The 20,449-nt window shown below is 41.2% G+C and overlaps 1 protein-coding gene across 2 annotated transcripts in view; it reads left to right on the top strand.

Moving 5' to 3' along the window:
* pdzrn3b (PDZ domain containing RING finger 3b) overlaps positions 1-17,246 on the top strand; it is a 118,918-nt gene extending 101,672 nt beyond the window's left edge. For both annotated transcript variants that reach the window (XM_042499624.2, XM_042499617.2), the window contains 7 exons: positions 7,515-7,768; positions 10,460-10,544; positions 11,904-12,002; positions 12,163-12,225; positions 12,399-12,500; positions 12,709-12,825; positions 14,847-17,246. In XM_042499624.2, coding sequence (XP_042355558.1) covers positions 7,515-7,768; positions 10,460-10,544; positions 11,904-12,002; positions 12,163-12,225; positions 12,399-12,500; positions 12,709-12,825; positions 14,847-16,361 — 2,235 coding nt within the window. In that variant the 3' untranslated portion in view covers positions 16,362-17,246. The remainder of the gene's footprint in view (positions 1-7,514; positions 7,769-10,459; positions 10,545-11,903; positions 12,003-12,162; positions 12,226-12,398; positions 12,501-12,708; positions 12,826-14,846) is intronic.
* Positions 17,247-20,449: the final 3,203 nt, after the last annotated feature.

Here is a 20,449-nt window from a genome sequence, read left to right as displayed (position 1 = left end):
CAAATAAAAATCTGGCATATTGTCTGCTTTCAGTTCAGGGTTTTTACAAACTCGCTTTGAGACTGAGTCTCTGTTTTTGCATGATTGATAGTGGGTTAGAGCCAGGGTGCTGGGGTGTTTTACAAATCCCTCAGAGAGAGTGAAAAATCATCCATTTAAGTTTGACTTCATCATTTTCACAGCTCACTCAAAAATACAATGGATGAAACAGATGACTGTTACAGGGTTTAAAGTTAAAAAAAGGTATTCCAAGTCAAGTAAAGTTCAGCCGCTCCCTTAGACTCACATCACACCTCCAATTAGGTAGCAGAAAGCACTGGAAGTGATTTGGGTTCTTAATTGATCAACTGTGGATAACACAATGTCCCATGCTTAAATCAGATTAGTAGTGAACAGTGGTGTCTCTTTCAGTCAGCATTAAGTTTTCAGCTGTTTGTTCTCTAATCCTCAGTAAGCTCGCACACTGTGGCAAATAAAGACTGCTGTGTTTTCAAGCCTCACACCTTGGAGAGTTTTCTGTCCACTCAGACAAAAGAACAACGTGCAGATTTCAAGACACACTCAGAAGTGTGCTCATCCAAACACACATACGCTGAGAAATCATTGGCTGGTGCTTGAATTTTACTTCTTTCTTAAAATGGTTTAAAGTGAAATAAAAGAGGGATTAAGTGTGTTTTTTCAAGTCGAATGACCCAAATTCAGACTGCCACTCAAATGATACATAGGCGCTCCCGAAAATAAGCCTTCCAGTCTTCATGCTTTCTATCACGTCAGCGCTGCTCTCTGTTCCGAAATACAAACTTTGAAGAATTCGTCTAAGAAGTGTATCCGAGCAGAAAGAGGAGGCAAGTGGCCCGGCTCTCAAGGCTCTTTAAAATGCTCGTCCATAGAGTGAAGTTCCCAGGGTTTCCTCCGCCCGCCTCTGAAAGGCACCGTTTGCCTGGCAGAGTTTCCACTCTGTTCACCTCACTGCGCTTCCCCAAGGAACAGAAACACTGGCTCTTTAATGATGTTCTTCTCCTCTTTATTAAAGGATTAGGTGGTGATTGAATGGCTGTATCAAAGACTAATGTTACACAACACAGTCAGTGAATTGACTTAATATCCTGCAAAGGCTTTTCTGTATGATGATAAGAATGAGGGTTGGGAGTGTGGGGATTTTTTGATGGCTTCTTTAAATAATACTTATATTTCTTTCTTTTTATCTCTTTTTTTATTGCTATTATGCCTTGCTACCAATTTGTCTCAGTGGTGAACCACAATAATGCATCAAAAAATTACATGCATGTTAGTACATCTGGCTAACTAGCTCGATACCTGAAGTAGCAACTTCACTTAGCAACAAACTCAGCATTTCTTCCAAGGCCGAGCAGCCTCCACTGAGTAGTATTTACCCAATGTGTGGGAACTGGTTCTGGTGTTGGGCAAATTTATGCTCCGGCAACCCTGGTGTCACCATCACAAAACAAAGCATTTTGACTTATAAAGTTAAAAGTTTGTTTGTTTATTAAGATCCCCATTAGCTCCTGTATTAACATAAGCTACTCTTCCGAGGGTCCCATTATTAACAATATTTCATTAACTAGATTAGCATACATCCTTAACAGTCATACTCACAGTATGACTAAACACATTATAACACCAAAACAACATACAACTAACACAAACTCAAAGACCGTCTGATACATACAGGAGCTCTACATGATGATTTTCTCTTCAATAGTTGAGAAAATAAAATATCTGGAAACTTATTCACTAAATCACAAGAAAAACTGTATTTCTTTCAGAAATCAAACAACTTGGCAATGAATTCCATGCCATTATTGCTCTATAACACGCTGTCCTCTGTATTATCTCTACGGAGAGACAACAGAAAACAGCTCTCTGACGACTGTAGAGTAGATTAATGATGTCTGTCCAAAAAAAAAGGGGAACTTATTTTAAACAATTTCTGGAGTTCTAGTTTTGATAATATTTCTACTAAAACTCATAAAGAATAATGCAACCTTCTTTCCACACTTAACCAGGCCAAACGATCATTCATTAAACTCACTCTTGTTTTGTACAAGCTGCGAAGAACACCGAGTGAGACTTGCTGTTCAAATATATGAAAAACAAAGGATCTGACTTCTATATTGATTTTTCAAGGAGGCCTATGTGAGATAAAGCGATTTATTCTTTTGCGTTGAATCAACACCATACTGATGGCGTAGGCTCTGTGTCAATGCACTCCCTATGCCATATAACATAATCTGACCGACACCTCCACGGCAACGCCTCCTGTTTATTTTTGGAAAGTGAAAACCATTTCCCTCAGAGGAAACAAAGCTTTTATTGACCTTAATTTCAAAGATAAGAGACAATATATTGTAATAAAGCTCCCACAAAATAGCATTTGAAGTCTTGTGTGAGATTTGTCCTTGCTTCAGTAGAGGAAAGGTCAGCTAGTTTGTGCAGTTTGAAATGTCTAAGCCTGGTGTATATGTGGGAAAAACACGTCGAGTAATTATTCTCTCGGATTCATTAGAAGAGGAAGAGTCTGCAAGCCAAGAGGCTAATTTATGCATTGTAAAATGTCACAGGCTTATGCTAATAATATTAGTTTGTTGTATTCTTTGGGAAAACATTTCTAGCAAAAGACAATTGTTTTGTCTGTGAAACCATGTGAGTTGTAATGGAGCCAAGTATTGTACTTTAATGTTGCTGTTAAGCCATGTATTGTGTGTGTAAGTTGAATCAATAAACACTTAACTGCACTTCACAGAAACTAAAAAAAGCAGCATAGAAACCCCATTGCCAACTAGTGTTTTGGAGGTATGATTGCAGAGCAGCTCAGACACACCACAAGTAGTGGTAGTCATTTACTTTCAAGCCTTCTATACTGATCATCACTTACTTTTGTCCTGTAAAAATTAGACATTAGCCTCAGTCTTTTAGTACAGGATCAAGCTCATATTTAAGATCACTTCTACAGTTTATCAGTCAAATCAGTGAGAGTAGTAAATGGTAACTGAAGACAGTGTTTTCAACTCACTATTTAAGCGAGTAAAATATCAAAAATTACAACCTGATTCTATCTACCTCTGTCTGAAATTTGTCTCAAAAGACGTACTATGAATTATAAATAGTAAATCTATCACTATAAACATTGTATGTGGCATGTTACAGCAGAGAGTTTGACAGTCATAGCAACAGTAACTAAGGGGGTTGAGACTTGGCACCGCGATTCAGTTTCATTTGATCTAAGAGTGATTATTGTATTTGTTACTTTTTCATATCAGGGTTTTCATGAATGAGGAGCTCAATTTCAGTGAGACTACCTAATTAAATACAGAATAAATGGGCAGCTGAGGCAGCCTCACCTCCCCATCTACCGTAATACAAAGATAATAATGAAAGAGACTGAGCTCGCTGCCTGGCAGATAAGCATCTTTGGCAGCAGGTTAGCAATCGCTGCATAAACACACACACACACACACACACACACACACGTAGATTCTCACATCAGCATCTCAATCCAGCTTGATTTGCGTTCCATGAAAGATACCGCGCTGGGGCTCACGGCAGGGCTCACCCCTGCTGCCCCTAATTATTATCCAGAGGGCTGAAGACTGGCATAGATATCTCATGAAAACTGAATGGAACCAGCCAAAATCCTGCACAGGGATACAGGCACCCGATTAGAGGTCAAACGTGATATTTTAATTAAAGAAAATAGGCTGTGAATAACAAAGCCACAGCTGTGTAAATTCCTCACCAAACAGCGACACAGCAGACGTGTGTGATTTAGACCTAATTAGTATTCCTTTAAGTAGGGCCTCGCTGCCCTGAATGGATTTAAAAAAGACCACTCTTTGAGGATGCACCAGAGGTTGACATTCATTTCTGCGTGTCAGTCATTGTAGTGTAGTGTCAACGTGAAAAAGCTCAAGTGTTTGGTATTTGCAAAGAATAATGTGGCCATAGATTACAGTTAAAGGGAAAGTTTGTATTTTTTTGAAGTGGGGTTGTATGAGGTACTTAAGCATAGTGAGCGTGTGACATACAGCAGATGTCAGTCAGCAGGCCCCAAGTTTGGTGAAGCATACAGAAGTTCAACACGGCAACTTGTACTGCAATGCAATGTACTGCTGTGGATGGGGGCCAGCGACAAAATTTATTTTAGCTGCCTAAAAAAAGTCTTACCTTATCATTTTAAGTGTTCTCCATACTGAGAGTATTTTTTACCACTTTATCTTTCTGTCAGACAGCCTGATCCTGACAGGAAAGCTGTGAACGGCTTCTCTATCTATACTCTCGTTAAAGCCAGCACACTCCATTGACATAAACACTCAGTTTAGCTGAGCTGCTGGTCTGCATCTGCTGCGATCAGTTAATCAGTCTGTGTTAATGTGCGACTTTGGTGAATCCAAAATAATCCTTACAAACACTAAACTCACACAGTAATGTAAACTAACAAAATGATCGAGGCAGCTGAAGACCAGCAGCTCCTGTTTTCAACATTGTTATTCCCTGTTTTTCTGAATGGAGTCTGGCTTTGATGGGAGCAATGTAACCATTTCATTTTCCTGTGGAAATCAATGTGTGACAGGAAGATAAAGCAGTGAAAAAATGCCATATATAGCGTACAGTTATACGCTATTGATTTGTTTTAGGTGGGGATCTTTTAAGTGACTAAAATCCTTTTTTTTTCGTTTGTTTGTGGTTTACATCTGCAGCAGTACGGTGTGTCGCTTTTGTGTCAGACACCAGCTTGCTTCTCCAAACTGGGGGCCTGCCGATTGACATCTACTCTTTGTATTTTACTGTCCATGAATAAGTTCCTCATACAACCTCACTTTAAAAAATCTGATCTATCCCTTTAAGGAGGCATTCAGTGTGTACTGAAACCATGAAAGTCCAGTTTCTTTGGCTCATTACTGCATCAGCTTGAGTTTTGTGTTCTTCACAGCTAGCTGAGCCTCGGCTGTGTTAAGACACAGGGTTAACACGGCGTAGTCGGAGAACTCAGCGGTGGCGTAGCATTGTGTATTGTGTCAGGGGAGTGTTGTGTGTTTTTTCCCCAGTGTGCTGCAAAGGGCCGCTCTGTGTCAGAGGTGAGCACGGTGAATGGAGGTCGTGGGACCCCTCCACAGCTGGGAGGAGACTTCCCCCATTGAGAGCACTGAGGCAGAATGCTTCGGGGCTCAACAAGACGGGGGCTAAAGGCTTTGTCTCTGCTCCGCTGCCTTCAAGTAGCCCCAGGATTCCTGGCAACCAGGTTTGGCTGTTGGAGCAGCCTCATGTAGAGAGGAGAAAACACAAAGGCGCTTGTATTCCTCAGCTGATGTACAACATCACGGGCTCGCTGTGGGAAACACAGATGGTTGAGGATGTGAGGTCCTGTGTGATTGTAGGAAGGCTTATTACTGATACCAGTAAGATAGGAAGATAGGAATGTGGACATCTTCTTTTGATGATACTTGTTTTTGTGTTTCAGCTCACAGTCAAGGCCAGTTTTTTCTTTTGCAGGAGACATCAGTGGTCTTAAAACTCAAGGTTATTTTTTTTTTTTTTATTACATTAGTATTCCGTGGTAAGATAACCTGCTCAATGTTGAATTATTCCGAGCAAACTGCAAATAGATGAGCTATTAATTTTTGATGTGGAAGAAGTAGAAAGTTTAAGTCCGCTGAGATGATCCAATTATCCTGCAGGTCCAGGATTAGCATTAATCTGCTCTGCTTATTAGCGGGCACATAGCCTCTTCTCACTTTGCATTAACTTCCCTCCTTTTTTTTTGTCCTTCCTCTAAACACACACACACAAGAGCCAAGTGCCTTTGGTTTCTTTATGTCTTCTTTTTAAAAATATGTACGCAGCTTTTACATTGTCTGGGTCAAAGTCAGGGTATATACAGCGTTCATTCCCTTGAGATTTAATACTGCTGCTACTCCTGATGCGCAGCACTCCAGTTGAGTCTGCAAAGTGTGCCGTGAATTGGAATGAGAGGAGCGTAGCCGGAGGCAGCCGCACCATTGAGCCTCATGTTTATCAGAAAATTAATCATCAAACACAGACTTGCATGTTTGTTAGATGCCAGGAGGAGTGAGAAAGGACGCTAAAGATTGACGCAAAATGACCTGCAACTCCATGCACTGGAAAGTAACTTCTAAATTCTAAGAGAGCTTTGAGTGAGTGTGTGTGCATTTGAGAGGCAGGCGCAGTTGAGTCTGTGAAATGAGAAGAGCCTCAGGCTGAGATGCTATCAAAGCTATCAGCACATCCAGGAATCACAAAGCAACAAAGTGTGTATGATGTGGTGATTGAAAGTGGAACAGCAGCTCTGTGTAAATGCTGATAAAAAAAAATAAAAAAAATCGCAGGGCCAGTGTGATGACCCAGGATGCAATATGCATGCAGGCGGCTGTAAAATTCACCGGGGTATAACCCTATAGAACCTGGGCAAATTGGCTTGATTTCATTCAAAAAGGCCATGCAAGAAAAGACCCAGAGAAGAGCAAGACATGTTTTAAAAATGTACAAGAAAATTACCTGAAAATTAGCAACAAAAACAAAAACCACCCCCAAAAAGCCTCAAACAAACAAAAAATAAATAAATAAATAAAAAGCAAAGGTAACAACTGTGGAAAATTAAGATACTTATGTTGAAAAATGTAGTTTTTTTCCTCTTTTTAATTTTTTTTTAATAATAATCTAAATCTACTAGTTTCCTGAAATTTGCAGGACATTTCTAGGGCTTTTTTTTTTAAGGTAGGAGTACAGAGGTTTAAATACTTAATGCTTGTTTTGGGTTAGCGCCTCCCTCAGTAGTTGCTTTGGTGAACTTACACTGGCATTTGGGCCAAATCAAAATTTAATCCGTCTGCTCAGTGTGACATTTTGGATGGATCTGTGTGCTGACTTAAATCTTCCGTTTTTAATATTAAGTCTTGTCTGATCTGCTGACACGTTCCATCAAGACTTTCCAGGGTCTGCACTCATCTCCCATCAGCACACAGACGCCTCTAAGTGGCTCAACCGAACTTAATTAGCCTCTTCTCTGTGACATGCCGCGGCCTTTTTGCGCAAATTAATCTCAGGTTAACGCACGGCATCCGCTCCACTGTCTCTGACGGGAGGTCAAATTTATCCTCTGCTGAGAAATTACTCAGCTAAATGAGGGTTCCTTCATGCAGCCTTGGGTAATGACCTTGATTAATTAAAGAAAGACTCATCCTAATTAAGGTCTTACTCGACTTGGTCCGACTGTGACCCTGTAAAACAAGCCGAGGCGGTAATGAGTCAGTTCTCCGACAGGATCTCGCTGCTGAGTTTGTGTGGGCGCAGCGCTTCATGTGAGACTTTAATCAGCAGAGATAATGATTTCATCAGTTTGATATAATGGATATCCTCTTCAGTTGAAGAGATCACAACACAGAATGGAAAAAAAAAAACTTGCAGCGTTTGCGTCCTGCTGATTTCCTTCTTGTTTCGTCTCCATCATCTCAACTGTAATTTGTGTCTTCCTTCAGGTCAATGGCAAGGACCTCTCCAAAGCCACCCACGACCAGGCGGTGGAGGCCTTCCGCACCGCCAAGGAGCCCATCATGGTCCAGGTTCTGCGCAGAGCCCCGCATCCCAAAGTGGTCAGCGCGGCCGCTGACACCCAGGTTACAGACATCAGCACCCAGACTGACATCACCCTCCACCACATCATGGCCCTCACAAAGCTGCCACCCTCTTCACCCCCCATGACCGAGCTAGAGGAGTACATGCTCCCAGAGGAGTAAGTACCAACTCAGATCATTAAAGGGGACCTGTTAGGCTCATTTTTAGTTTTATACTTGTGTTTTGAGTTTCTACTAGAACATGTTTACATACTATAATCTTAAAAAAATATATATTTTCCTCATACTGTCAGTGCTGGAACACCTGTATTCACCGTCTGTCAGAGAAATTACATTTTAGCACCTGTCTCTCTAAGGCCACCTCTTTAAAAAAGTCCAGACCATTTGTCATTGTGTCCAAGTTTTCTGGATCTCTGCACCGTCATTGAAGTCAGGGGACTGTCTGTAACAGGATGTGGCGGCACTTTCTACTGTGAAAAATCATCAATATAAGCTTCTTAACACAACTATTTGTTTTCCAGCAGGAATATGATCTGAACAAGAATATCAATCTCGTTGTTGTGAACGCAATATCTCAAGAACCACTTGAGGATGTTTTTTGCTTGTTTTTTTACCTCAAATTTGGCACAAACATCCACTTAGCCTCAAGAATGAAGTGATTTAATTTGGTGATGAAGTAATGGCATTTTAGATCCAAAAGGTCGGAGGTCCTCTTCACTGTAATATCATACTGCTTAATAGAAATACTTTTCTGGCCATTACTCAGTGTCATAGCACAGGAACAGAAGTGAAGACATTTGGTCGGATACTGAATTGGGGACACTAATCTTGGGTGTCCACCTTGAAACTATGCAGATTGTATAGATCTTTTTTGCTGCAAGGGGAAGATGTGTGTGAAGCATTCATGTTTTTACAGACATGGATGTAAACTGTAAGTGCAACTTACACTTACACTTACACACAACTTACTGGTTTGCAGAAACATACAACCCTGTGGCAATTATCCTTGTTTTTTAATACTTCATGTGAAGCCCATCATGGACACCACATTGTGTAGTAAAGCCATTTCAAACATATTGGTGGCCTCTTGGAATGCTGAACTGCCAACTCTGTCAAATACAAAACCATATAAATATTGTCTTGATGTGGTAACAGAAACAATTTTTTGCTTGTTTTTACATTACTTTGCACTGGGTTATTAGATGGGTTACTAAATTTCCCTCCGGGGATCAATAAAGTCGTCTAAGTCTAAGTTATTTTGGTCAATACCTTTAAGGTATCAAGCAGTATCCAAGCCCTAGAATACACCAACGCAGCCTGCATTTTTTTGTTGTGAATGCTCATTGAGGCTCAATTCTACAGAAACCTCTGACTTAAAGTAGTATTGATTCTAATTTTGAGCTCAAATCTGCCCAGTCTACACCCACCAAATCTAACTTAATCTGGGCCGTTTTTGGTCCTCTGGTGCCAGAACACAGCTGAGTGTGCTGAGACTTGCTAGTATTTTAACCACAAAGTTACTGGTGTACCTGAGACTGATTTTTTAAAGCATTTTTTAGTGGTAGTCAGTCAGTTTTTTTATATGCACAGTTAAGTGGAACTATGGTCATAGCTCGATTAGGGAGTTTAATTGGATTACTGTCCATGTCCCAGTATACAAGCGCCGGGGAGAATCGATTTGCTGATGGAAGTGTGTCAATAAATCGATTTGGAAAGGTGGCAATATGCCCTCTCTCAGCTAGTTGCTATTGGATCATCTTCCTATTTACCTATCACACACCAAACAAGTTAGCAAGCGGCAAACTTATTGCATGTCAGATGGCAACAATATGGATAACTTTTCAGCGCTGTACAGTTCGTATAGTCTTGTTTTCTTTTCTTCCCTACTTATTCTTCATTTGTCAAACCCTGGCGCAGGGACATGGAGCATGCACAGAATGCCAAGGCCATTTTAGGTCCGGTTGAGGCGTATACATGAAAAAGTAAATTGACCCCTAACTGCATTATCAAAGGGTGTCCGAATTCAAGAGAAATTTGACTTTGGCTAACATGTTTACATGCAAGTCCAGTTTTAGTCGGACTAACACAATTATTCAACTTCTTCTAGTAATATGGAAATATACAAAAAAAATATTATGTGCCTATTATGTTACCAGAAAGCCAACTTTAAGGAGATAGAGTATTTCTTTGGTGTCAGAACTCAGCAGTGCTAAAAAGGTCACATCACTCTCCGTCATAGTCAGACCTTTCACCTTAATACATAATTAAGAGAGCGACATCTTATCTTATTTTCCAGACCGCACTGCTGTGATCACACAGGATGTGTCTCGGGTTTGAAGGGAAAATGTCCCTGTCACTTACTGGAGATGACAGCTCCTCCAGGGCACTCAGCCACCATGAAATGATGGTTTAGTTCATGAATATTTGCATATTTCCAAATTGCATCTATTGTTTCTCTGTGTGAGTGTGTGTATGTGTGTGTGTGTGTGTGTGTGTGTGTGTTTGTGTGTACCAGTATGTGGGAGGCCCTTGAGCTCAGAGAGTCTGGCTACATCTTACACCCCCGTGGCAGCAGCAGTTGCCCTTTACTGAATGATTGTGATTCCTTTAATTGATTTCTCAGTCAAATTAATAACACAACATGCTAATTTGTGATTAGCCTCGGGGTGTAGCGTCACTATATCTGATTCAAGAGTGATTTCTACATTGAGTTCTTATTACTTCCTCTTTCCTTCTCATTTAATTTCCAAACTCTGGGGCAAAATTAAAACCAGATTGACAAATGTGTTAATAAATGTGTACTCAACTCTTTTCCAGTTTATCTCACACTCTTTTTTTTCTTTCCTCAGGCCTCCTCCACATGGGTACTTTGACCCCAATGACTTCCTGGAGGTCATACAGCAGGACATAGAGCGTGAGGAGCTTGAGTATGAGGTAAACATCAACTCCCTTCCTTATTCTTCTCTCAACGAAGATGTACGTTCAGACAGCAGTGCATTATCACTACATAAGCAGATCAGAGGTCGCCTTTGTGTCTCCGGCCCAATGTCCTTGCTTGTGACCACAAGTCCTGATACATCCCAGTTATTGATGAGGCACTCTCTCTACATACAGAGCTGTAGGGCAGACAGGAATCGAGTTGCTGGTTTGTTCCAGCAGATGCACAACGGTGACATCATTACTTATTAGTGACAGGACCCTAATAAGTCTTCCATGGCTGGTGGATAATTAGATGGCACAGATAATGCGTCTGCAGCGATGAATCTGATGATGCACGCTCACAATGCCTGGATGAGGCCATAATGAGGCTGTGATCAAGACTCTGTTGTGCTCCTACTGTGACCTCCCCCGACCCTGACACCCCTTCCCATTAAACCCCAGCCACCAACTATTTGATGAAATAATATCCACGGAAAAGCTGTGAGGCTGAGAGCAGGAAGGTGAAGTTCAGGACGGCTAATGGCAAATGCGCTTGTGTTTGATCAGTTTCATTTCACTACCACTCGGCATTCATCATAATGTTTTTAATGCGCATAAGAATGCATTATAAAATATAGCTGCCACCAGCAATTTCAGGATTCGAACCAGCATGGACCATTAAAACTTAAAGCTGCGTAGGATCAAGACTTTTGACCGTTTTTGACACCTGCATTAAAAAGAAAATATTAGGTTTTGTGACAATCAGACAACTTACTGCTAATTTAGGAAACTATTTTGGTATTCAGAATGTTCAAAAAATTGTTTGACTTTTGCTTATTAGATTTATTTGCTTTTTTAAGTTTTTCTCTAAGTTCAAACTTGGCCTGGTTATAAGTGAAACTAGTTCCTCCATGGAAATTTGTTCTTACAACATGTCTCATCTAACTCTGTGCAAACAAAGGAGAAAATGTATTAAAAATAGTATACTGTATTCAGACTGAGGGGTTATCCTTCGCAGCATCCGTCCCCTGCCCTCCAAAAACAGTGCTGCACGTATCTTTATCTGTATCTGTGAGATTACAGATGTTGACAAGTGAAAAACGGCACTCTGCCCGCCTGCAGTCCGCCTCATCATCTCTCATTCTGTCAGCGGGCCTCGAAGAAAGCCAATGGCTTCCCTGTGTCCAGCTGAAAGATTCATTACAGTGATTGATGGATCACTGTTGCTCCGTGATCCCATTTTGTAGTCAGAATATTCAGTCGGTCCAGAAAAACATGAGCAAATATACAACCATTTTCAACTCAATCTTAGGGAGAAAAGATAATAATTGTATTAGATGTATGGGGTGTTAGTCTGTGCATCTGTCTTACCAGGAGGTGGATTTGTACCGAGCCAATATCCAAGACAAGCTCGGCCTGACGATCTGTTACAGGACTGATGATGAGGACGAGGCTGGGATCTACATTAGTGAGGTATGTGGTGTTGGCTGGATCTCAAATTTACTTCAACAGTTAGTAAATAACAACTGCCAGGACTGTCAGCAGGGTCAGTGTTCACTTTGAAATAGATGCAATAGAAAAGGTGATCTCACAGTCACAGTTATCTCTTACTCTTTTATTCTGTTTTCTTTAGATTGATCCTAACAGCATTGCTGCAAAGGATGGCAGAATTAGAGAAGGGGACAAAATAATTCAGGTAAGTTTTCAGCAGTTTTCTTGTCTCTTCAATCCTCAGTTCATATATTACTCTATACCTCAATTGCTTGCTTGTAAATGAATCCACAGTTTTGACAAAAAAGTTTCACCCATGTTAAGAAAAGGTCTTTAAAGAGATCAGATATTGCAATAATTTTCCTTTTGTCCTTTAAGATCAATGGTGTTGAGATCCAGAACCGGGAGGATGCTGTAGCGCTGCTAACCAGTGAGGGGAACCAGAACATCTCCCTGCTGGTGGCCAGACCAGAACTCCAGGTAACAAGGATGTCATTATGTGTATGAAGTCAGAAAACAAGGCAATTCTTGTTAAAACGTCTTAAGGCCTCTTTTAAAATCAAATGGTGTCCAACAAATCTCATGCCAACAGATAATAGTTGGACTTTTGGTAGATGCTTTACTTTTTGAGTGAAACTTTAGAATACATGCATCTAATGAGGCGTCTCTTCCCCCCGCCGCGTCTCAGTTGGACGAGGGCTGGATGGATGACGACAGGAACGACTTCCTGGATGACCTCCACATGGACATGCTGGAGCAGCAGCACCATCAGGCCATGCAGTTCACTGCCAGCATGCTGCAGCAGGTACTCACACACACACACACGCTCAGTTTGTGGACACAAACTAGCACAATCAATCAGCACCAACACATATGTTCATCTATAGATTATTTTGGCCGAGCCAATGTTGCCGAGGGGAACAGCTGTTGTTGTCAGTAGTTTTTGGCAATGTTATTCCCCCTTGCAAAAAATAAAGACTGCCATATTGACAAGCACATGCTCACTGACAAAAACTTGTATAGCTCCATTTGGAATTAAAATGTTTTTTCAGCAGTTCTAAACAAAGTAGCATTTTCCTAGAAATAAGGTTTCCGAAAGAGAGATAGGCTGAGGTTCTACCTAGAACCATGTACTTCTAAAGAACTGTTTTTGAAGAAAGGGTTCTTCAAGGGTTCTCTGTAAAACTAAGGGTTCTATTAAGAGCCCTGTCATCCAAAGATCCCCCTTTTTAAAGGAAAAAAAAACTTTACAAAGATTGTTCAAAGCATGGATGTTAAAAGATCCTCACAAATTATCAAACATGCCAGTGTTTCCTCCATGTTTCAAGTAGTATTTCTAAATGTTGATGTATCGGTACTTCCCTTAAGCCTCCTGCAGACCGTGAGATTTTTGCAATCTCATAAGTTTAGTGCAGCTACACTGTGCGACTTTGGATCTTAATAAACTTGGGTATGCCATCAAGTTTGATGTATTACTGTGCGATGACATCACTTACTGAATCGCAGTAATACACAACGTAAATACACGAGAACAAATCGTCGTCGGCACACGTCATCCATCCATGCGGCTCTAGTGGCAAGAGCAAAATGTAAACAAACAAGTCGAGTCCTTGCTGTAGTGGCATTTATGTGTGTGAAATAGTCTGAAGAAGAGGAAGAGGAGAATGTGGACGTGGTCGTGGTTGGGGAAAAGAGGTTAACTTTTACATGACAATGTTGCAATGAGAGCTCAGTGTAAATATTAGCATTTATCAGCAGTCAGCAGTCAGCTCTGATTACTGCGTCATTTCATGCTTCATTTCTATCGGTTGGTCAGTGGACGTAGGTTGTAACAGCTGTCACACAGTGACATTTCTGACACTGTCAAAATTTAATCCCAGGCTGTCTTTGATTGCACAACCTTGACAACAGCCATCCTTGCACCTCTCTCACTGTGCGACATAGGACCACCGTTTTTGAGCCACAACACAGACCACGTTTTTGTCACAATGTTTATCTTTTGTCTGAGACGGCCCGAAATCGCACAGTGTATACCGGGCTTAAATCAATTCATTTTACATATTTTCTGTTGATGGTTGATATCTTTTCCATCATTTCATTTCATACAATACCATATGGTATTGAGTAATTTGAGTGTTGGTTTCCAACGCACTACACCATTAAATAGTTTAGACAGTAGTAGTAGTGATTTCACAAAATCTCCACCCCCTAAAGACGTGGTTGTGAACAATGAGTGTTGTGCTGCACCACATCAGCCCCAGTCCTTTAGGATCCCCATGAAGCCCAAAGCTGCTGGACACGGTTTCCTTGGCCCCCAGCTAACCTGTTCAACTGAAACCATGATTAGTGGAATATAAATCTATGGGTTATGTAGTCAACTATTACTTTTAGAGTAATGCGAACAATTACACCATAGAAGGGTTCTTTGTAGATCACAGATGGTTCTTTAAGTTTTAAGCAAGATTGGATTGGATAAAGTCACGGTAAGCCAATCAATGGCGGCATAAGGCGGGCCGTTGCTTTACTTTCCTAGGAAATGCAAATTAGCTATGGGGACTAGCCGAAGAACCCAGTCTTGCTCTAGTTAGAACTTTTATTTCTCAGAGTATAGAAATAGTAAATACATTTCTGAAACAGTACATATACACCTTAATGGACTAAAAATAAGACCTAATCCAAATTTAACACATTATATATTTTTAGATTTTTTTCAGTTTTTTGTTAATGGTCTTCCTGATTTTGATTGATTCCATACAAAAATTGAATTTTATACTCTTGCGCAATTCAGACACTTTCTGAGTCACTCAGTTGTCTATTTTTTTACAGAAAAAGCATGAGGAGGACGGAGGCACGACAGACACGGCCACACTGCTGTCCAACCACCACGAGAAGGACAGCGGGGTTGGTCGCACAGATGAGAGCACGCGAAATGACGAGAGCTCCGAGCAGGAGAACCTCGGTGACGACCAGACCACGGCCTCCAACACGCTGAGCAGCTGCAGAAAGCTCACCTACAGCCAGGACACCCTCGGCAGCACCGATCTGCCCTTCAGCGGCGAGTCCTTCATCTCGGCAGACTACACCGACACTGACTTCCTGGGCATCCCGGCTGATGAGTGTGAGCGCTTCAGAGAACTCCTGGAGCTGAAGTGCCAGATGAGGAACAGTGGAGCCCAGGGTCTGTACTTCCAGGGTGGTGGGGCAGGAGGTCAGGACCAGGAGTGCGTGGACAAAGAGCTGGAGATGCTCAACGAGGAGCTGCGCACCATCGAGTTGGAGTGCTTGAATATCGTCCGTGCTCACAAGATGCAGCAGTTGAGGGAGCAGTGCCGCGAGTCCTGGATGCTCCACAACAGTGGCTTCCGCAACTACAATACCAGCATCGATGCACGGCGCCATGAGCTCTCAGACATCACAGAGCTGCCGGAGAAATCAGACAAAGACAGCTCCAGTGCCTACAACACTGGCGAGAGCTGCCGCAGCACTCCGCTCACACTGGAGCTGTCTCCAGACAACTCACTCCGTCGAGGAGCTGAGAATCAGGCTGGGGCGTCCGCCTCCACCACCTCCAACGGCAGGATCCTCAAACCTCTCCTGTCACCCGTCCAGGAAGCCTGTGGTCCGAGCCGGAGCAGATGCTCCTCCAAAGATCCAGATGGAGCCCTGCAGGCAGAGAGCAAAGAAAGGAAGTTTGGGGAGTGCAGCAAGTCCGGGCGGAACTTTTCTCAGCCCCATTCACCCTACAAGCATGCCCACATCCCCGCCCACGCCCAGCACTACCAGAGCTACATGCAGCTGATCCAGCAGAAATCAGCTGTGGAGTACGCCCAGAGCCAGATGAGTCTGGTGAGCATGTGCCGGGACCCCATCAGCCCCAACGACCTGGACCCCAAGATGGAGTGGAAGGTAAAGATCCGCAGCGACGGCACACGCTACATCACCAAGCGGCCCGTCCGGGACAAGCTGCTGAGGGAGCGCGCCTTGCGCATTAACGAGGAGCGCAGCGGCATGACCACAGATGACGACGCCATAAGCGAGCTGAAGATGGGCCGCTACTGGAGCAAGGAGGAGAGGAAGCAGCATGCAGTCCGCGCCAAAGAGCAGAGGCAGCGCCGCGAGTTCATGAAGCAGAGTCGAGCTGACTGTCTGAAGGAGCAGGCCGGCCCGGAGGACAAAAAAGAGCCCAACATTATCGAACTCAGCCACAAAAAGATGATGAAAAAGAGAAATAAGAAAATATTTGACAACTGGATGACCATCCAGGAACTGCTGACCCACGGTACCAAGTCACCAGACGGCACGAGGGTTTACAACTCACTCCTGTCTGTGACCACAGTCTAAGTCCTGCTCTGAGTTCAGGTGGCGGGCCAGCCAGAGCAGGACGGACCAGAGTGTAACGGACTGTACATAGGACACTACCGGTGGGGTAGAGATTTCTGCCTCGTTCAATGTGGCAACATTTTGTAAATAGGAAATAAAGAAAGCCCCTTCCTGGACGAACATTTTCCACTGCTGCGGTGAAGAGAAGGTCTTTATAATGATGGTCGGACTTGACATGAATGGGACATGGCCATGAGGATGATTTTGGAAACTTTTTTTCAACTTCTTTCAATAACCTTTTCTACCCTTGTGCTTGCTCTTTGAAACAATTTTGAAAACAAAAAACACAATACGTGACTTTTTTGGAAGGTTTTGAAAGTGTGTAAAGACCGTGTGCCATACATAAACAGCCAGCATTTACACTATTTTACATTATTTAGTTCCTACTATATATATCTCTTATCAGTATTTTACTGTTATGCATACTTAATGCTTTTATGGAAACAATGCTAATTTCCTGCAAGGTAGAACACGTCCCTTTTAAAAGGACTTTTGTAAATTAAAAAAATAAATTTTTTGTAACAAATCCAACTTTTTTAGTTGTAATTTCTCTCTAATGGTGCTGATTTCCCAGAGTTAATACCACCAGCGATGTACCATCTGTTACATAATGTAGCGACCATCATAACATGATATTGTGTTTGTATTTAGAGAAAGATGTTTCTCACATTGGAATTTAATGTCTGTGTTTGTTAAAGCACACATTGTAGTTGCTTTTGCTTTCTTAGGGTTTTATGTATCTGACAGAATAACAGCGTAACAAATCCTTAGTTAGCCACACAATTTGATGTCCTGTAAAATGAGAGAAATAATAAATTATTGTTTTATATATGATGAGCTTTCAAATGGTGTTGGAATTTGTCATTTGTAAGAGTTGTTGGATCACCGAAAATATGTCCTAGGGCTGGGCAATATAGCAATAATATATCGATATGGTGATATCAGACCAGATATCGTCTTAGATTTTAGATATGATATCGAATATCGAGTGTTGTCTTTTCCTGATTTTAAAGGCTGCATTACAGTTAAGTGATGTAATTTTCTGGACGTACCAGACTCCTCTATGCTCTATTATTTGCCTTTACCCAATTTTTCATTATATCCACATGATTGGTAATTATTTATCTGAATTCTTATTGTGTACATTTTTGGTGAAAGCACCATATGTCTATACTGCAGTATCATCACAATATCGATATCGACATATTTGGTCAAAAATATCCTGATATTTGATTTTTCTCTACATTGCCCAGCCCTAGTATAACCACACAATCGAAATCAAACATGAATCTCCAATCCCCTGTATGTATATATGAGTGAGGATGTGCACACATTGATATAAATATCCAGCTTGATCTACTTAAAAAATTAAGGCAACTTTTTGCATCAGATTATGATGTAGATAGAGCAAGACCAGCGTGTGTATAAACCACATCACTTTTTGTATGCAAAAAACAAATTTACAGTCGATTTAAGTTAATTTTAAAGCAAGGCTAGTTTATGTAAAAACTACATAACTTTTTGCACACAAAAAAAAATAGATTTTCAAACTAAAATTAACTTTATTTTATTATGTAGATCAAGCAAGACCAGTCTGTGTATAAACTACTTAACCTTCTGAAAGTGCCATTACTTGAGATGATAATCATTTACACAGTTGACAGGATAACTGATTACTCTTCTGGTTTTTATTAAACTCTTTTTAACATTCGGAGCCACCGGTGCTGCAGGGTTTACTATTCTAGTGGTGCAGTAGTTGCTTGTTCGCTGGGGTGGAATAAGGGATCTTTCTGTCTTCCTCTGATTTTGGGGAAACTCGTTCATCCTAACTTCAAACATGAACCCTGGGCTGTAGCTCAGATTGTTTGTTGGGTGTATTTAGGAACGTTTGCTGGGATTAGGTAAATACATATTGTGAAGCGAGAAATGCACAATTGCTTGTTTTTGAATAAATGCAGATTAACTTTAAAACGGGATGTATTCATGTAAAGACTTACTTTCTGTTGTTAGTATCACATTAATTATACTGCATTTACACCTGCTCAGATGAATGTTTTTAAGTATAAGAGCTTTCATGACACAGCTCTTTCAAGTTTTGTAGAGCAGCACTGAGTCCAATAAATTGATCAGAGGATGGTCCAGGTGACTGAACACCCACAAGGATATCACTCAGGCTTGAAAGTAAATGTAAACACAGGTTTGGATTTACTTCCTACTTTAAATCTGTTTCCTTCTGGTGCTTGTTCAACATTATTGATGTAGAGTTTAACACTAAATACTAAGAGCCCCTCTTGCTCTCGTGTTTAATATATTTTTAAACATAGGATATGTATTCTTAATGGAACCACAGAATCAGATGCTCTGTTGCTGTGATTTTGCCAACTTGTGGTAATTTTTGTAGCATGTATTCCTGGGGCAAAGAGAAGTCTATTGGCTGTTTATGCAATGTCGGGCAACAGCATGTCAGACTTGCATTTACATAAAATAATCCAATCAGCAGAGATCCCTGCTGTCCAGATCTGATGGTTGAAGGCTAAAAAACACGTCTTATGTCTTTTGTCTTCCCTTATCATCGTGGCAGTCTTCCCCATCACATAGACTTTGCAGTGGTGGCTACCCTCCATCATCTTTTATTGCTTTTATAAAGTGGTCCATCAGTTCATAGTGAATATGTCGTTTTATGTTGGAACCAAGTTGTCCGTGAGGCTGGCATGAGGCTGACTAACATGGCGATATCTCCTCCCTGGGCTAATGGTTTATTTATCTGACTCAAGACTCCCACCATCTGTTATAAGGACCTCATACCCTCACTCCCATATGATCCTTCAATTAGCAGCTCAGTGCCTCATTATTGTGGACAAAGGCAGCTCAGACTCTGCTGAGACGTTCCATCAAACACACCTTCTGTTTTTCTTTTTTTGATGCAGAAACAATTAAGGCAACTTAATATGCTTTTAGTGCATCGACTGCATTAGCACGTCCAGTATTTATGTGTTTGACCTGTACCTTTGTCTCTAATCATGAATTAATGCTTCAATTATGTTGAGCTTGAAGCTGCACCAATCAATATTTTTATACTCAAAATGGGCCAATTGACTGTATGCAATGTGACAAACCTATAGTAAACAGAACTAATACCTGACCCAGTTTCTGCTGCTCTACGGAGTGTTTTAGTGTCATTCAGCTCATTATTTTGGATTATTATTTTTACTCATCAACCTCATTTTGAACAGCATACAGGCAGCTGCAAGCTCATACAAGCCCACTACATGGAGTGTCATGCTGTTGTTCTGACAACTCATAATTCTTAAAACCCAAGAGTGTGAAAAGTGTCACATCGTGCAGGAAGGCCATTTGTCCGACAGCCCAGCGTCCCATGAAAAAAACATGCACTGCTTCAAAGGGCCGCTTTACCGAAAATGGACTGCACACTCAAACACCCAAACAGAAGCATATGGCTAATTATTATGCAGAATGACATCATCAGATGTTTCTATTATGGTATGGCATGACCCAAGCTATTCTACCACTGATTGTCTTACTGTGACAGTACAACTGTTTTTGTCTTCATGCAGTGTCTCATAAATTCCTTAAATTAGGATTTTGAGATAAACACATGGAAGTCATTTCATTGAATGTCAGACTGGATCTCTTTATTTCACACACATGCAGCACATCACTTTGATCGCAACTGAAACATATGAGCATCCTCTATGCAGTCTGTAGGGACATTTTAATATACATACAGTACATGAGCCCTGCAGGATGAATTATAATGATGCCACCATTAGGTTGAAAATTGTGGCTCTCACTGTTAAATAAAGTGGGAAAAAATCATCTTAAAATATATATATAACTTTGTCACAGGAAGCAAGACATTTCAACAGAAAAATGCCATACATCTCTACTGATATTGATTTATCTGTTCCAAAAAAATATAGGCTCATTCATTCATCAGTTGTGCTTTCTGACAGACGTCTCTGCCGATACTGAATTTTCCCTGCCAAGAACTTAGCTGATTATTGGCATTTTATGTGAATGATGCTGTT

Source organism: Plectropomus leopardus, chromosome 2, assembly GCF_026936395.1.
Source record: "Plectropomus leopardus strain MGB_pleo_1.0 chromosome 2, ASM2693639v1, whole genome shotgun sequence".
Taxonomy (NCBI): Eukaryota; Metazoa; Chordata; class Actinopteri; order Perciformes; family Serranidae; genus Plectropomus; species Plectropomus leopardus.
Note: the sequence above shows the minus strand (reverse complement) of the source record. Positions and strands in the feature narration are given on the sequence as shown.